Source organism: Coffea arabica, chromosome 11e, assembly GCF_036785885.1.
Source record: "Coffea arabica cultivar ET-39 chromosome 11e, Coffea Arabica ET-39 HiFi, whole genome shotgun sequence".
NCBI lineage: Eukaryota > Viridiplantae > Streptophyta > Magnoliopsida > Gentianales > Rubiaceae > Coffea > Coffea arabica.
In genome coordinates this window covers 38,656,101-38,658,975 of record NC_092331.1, presented here as the reverse complement: position 1 = coordinate 38,658,975, position 2,875 = coordinate 38,656,101, and the positions used below count along the sequence as shown (strand labels likewise).

Below are 2,875 nucleotides of genomic sequence, written 5' to 3'. Positions count from 1 at the left end.
GGTGGAGAGTCACATTGGATGGATTGGCCGCTCTGGTAGTTTGAACTTTTGGTTTGATAATTGGCTTGGGACAGGTTCGTTGGCCTCGCGGCTGGATAGTGTGTCTGATCATCTGGTTGCTGATTTTGTAACGAATGGTTCTTGGAACATTCAGCTTCTTCAGCAATAGGTGCCGAACGGCGTCGTCAGTGAGGTTGTTCGGGTTGCTCCTCCGGTGGGTCATCTGCCTGATTTAATGGTATGGAAACCGTCTCAATCGGACGGTTTACCCTACGGTCTGCTTTTCAGCTGGTGCGACGGCATGCCAATAGATCATTCATGTCTCGAAGATTGTGGCACCCGATGTTACCCTTGAAAATCTCTTTCTTCTTATTACGACTATTACATGGTCATTTACCGGTGGATTGCGGCCTGTGGAAATTTGGGGTTCACGGAGCTTCTAGGTGTGGGTGCTGTCCATTCCCGGATATCAAGTCGGTAGAGCATGTATTTGCGGAGGGTGATATGGCGTCACGGGTTTGGCATTTCTTCGGGGATCCAGTGGGCATATCTTGGACTGGTACATCGTTTTGTGTCCGTCTGGCAGCCTGGTAGTATGGGAAGAGGGGTAATCGGTATTTGGCCTTTGTTCATCATATTCTTTCGCTTCTGATTTGCTGGCACCTGTGGAAGCACAGGAACTCCATGAGATATGAGGGGATCCAAGTAGGGCTTGACAGGTTGTGTAATTTGGTCATGTCCGATCTACTGGAGTTGTTTGCATTATACTTTAAGCAACGTAGGTCCTTCCCAGTGGCTTGGGTGCAATTTTATGCAGATATTTCCCGGTGGGTTCCTCGGGTGTCCTATACGCTAGTGAGATGGTCTCGACTTTCAGGTGATGTTCTCAAACTCAATACTGATGAGTGCTCCAAGAGTAACCCAGGTGTTAGTGGAGAAGGAGGGGTCCTTCGAGATAGAGGGGGTAGCTTGCTGTTAGCATTTTCCTGCCATCTTGGTCAAGCTACAAGTGTTCAGGCCGAAGTTCGAGCTCAGCTTTTTGGGGTGAAGGTGTGCGTTCAACGGGGGTTTGGCAGATTGGATATCGAATTAGATTCAGTCATTTTAGTCCACATTCTACTTGGTAAGGCTGGTTGTCCTTGGAGTGTTTATCACGAGATACAGCAGCTGTTTGAGTTGAAGGAGCACGTCTCACGGGTAGGCCACTGTCTCCGCCAGGCGAATCAAGTTGCTGATGTTTTATCGAATGTTGGGTGTGCTCATGGGAGAGAGGTGATTTACACGTTGGCTAGAGGAGCCATGTGCCTAGATAGGATTGGGTTTCCTTTTGTTAAGAGGATTGTCCAGGATCATGAAGGTGAGTAGGGACCGGTCTGTTTAGTGGTTTCTCCTAGTTTATCAATAAATTAATGGGGGGTGGCATCCTTCCCCGTGTTCGGGGTTAGCCAAAAAAAAAAAGAAAGTGAAATTATGCGATAAGTGTGCTTATTATGGAATATTTCTAGTGATTCATTGTAAAGTGTATCTCAATTGTTCCTTGTCTTCTAAGTCGGGGGTGTACTTTATCGCACTCGACTTAGTTGAGTTTGAAGGTTGATAATTGACCAAATGTTACGGTAAGTGTGCATGAATGTAAGCCGTATGTGTACTTTACCGTATCGGCCGAACTTGGCCCCAAAACCCTCTGTTCAATGGACTATTCGAGCCAGCAAAGGGCTTGGTTGGATAGGACGGAAGTTTTGGGTAAATGTTTCTGTATACTCGAGTATTACCTTGAAGTTGGGAGATTATTGAACTGATCATTGAATATAGGGGATTGTTTATTGTTTTGGAGGACATAAGGAGGTGAATTGGCGGAGTGTGCAATGATATTGAAATGAGTGTCTCATGACACTGAAATGAATGTACAATGACATTGAAATGAGTGTGCAATGATATTGAAATGACTCCCAGAAGGAAGTGGCTCTAATGCGAGCATCGTATCCTTTTAAAAGTGATTGTTCAGTGAAATGTTCCTTAATTGCTTAATTTTGTTACTGGCTTATCTAGTTGAAGAATTTATTGATTGTTGCTTGGATGGAAACCTCACTAGGCGTAAGCTCATCCCCTCAGCTTTGTTTTCCTTACAGGAGTTAAAGTTTGAAAAACGATCAAGTAGAGTTAGAGTGTTTTGGGAGGTCCAATGCTATATATTGATGTTAAGACTTGTAGTTTGTATCTCTTAATGGATAGATTTATATTTTACACTAGTTGGTTATGTACTTAAGAATGAATGTTTGGATAATTAATGAGAAATATTATCTCTGAAATTAATGTTAGTGAATGAGTCCTGGCAAAAGCCAGGCGGGCAGTCTGTTATCTTCTAGGGTATGCCCTAGGAGAAGGTGGGGCCGTCACAGATGTGGTTTTATTAATAATTTGATGCATTCTAAAACAATTAGTACTGAACTATATTAACTATATCTTTGTGATTATGGTTATTTCTACTTTCAGTTTCAGTTGCCTGTGTTCTTGAACCTACTTCTTACTAGGAATATTTCCTGAAGTGAGTTTTGTCTAGTACTTCTTATTTGTGCTTAGTTTAATCTGTCAAAATCATGGCATGTCTCGATACCAATACTCTTTGCTCTTCATGGTATTTTGTAGGCCTTGTCCATAAGTTGCTCACTAACTGAAACTAAAGTTGCAGTAGAAAATGGACAAGTTAATTGCAGAGAATTACTCAACTTAGTGATCCAATCTGTACAAGAAGCCGTGGATTAATTGATTTTGCAAAGGTTAGGCATCATACGTAATTATTCTCACATTTGCATATTTAACTCTGGTATTCATGTTGAAGTAATTAATAATACATCACTACAAATAGTTGCCATTT

General features: G+C 42.3%; 1 protein-coding gene across 1 annotated transcript; it reads left to right on the top strand.

The window, feature by feature from the left end:
- Positions 1-240: 240 nt before the first annotated feature.
- Positions 241-2,531, top strand: LOC113718262 (uncharacterized). The gene is made up of 3 exons (XM_027243177.1): positions 241-590; positions 678-1,357; positions 2,494-2,531. Exons 1-3 carry the CDS (start codon positions 241-243, stop codon positions 2,529-2,531), a joined length of 1,068 nt encoding a protein of 355 aa, XP_027098978.1.
- Positions 2,532-2,875: the final 344 nt, after the last annotated feature.

Excerpts from the sequence above, each read along its gene's own strand:
- LOC113718262 (XM_027243177.1), top strand. The coding sequence starts at position 241 with ATGGAAACCGTCTCAATCGGACGGTTTACCCTACGGTCTGCTTTTCAG. Across the intron at positions 591-677 it reads TGTGTCCGTCTGGCAGCCTG|GAACTCCATGAGATATGAGG; the intron begins GTAGTATGGGAA and ends GTGGAAGCACAG. Across the intron at positions 1,358-2,493 it reads GATTGTCCAGGATCATGAAG|TTTCAGTTGCCTGTGTTCTT; the intron begins GTGAGTAGGGAC and ends TTCTACTTTCAG.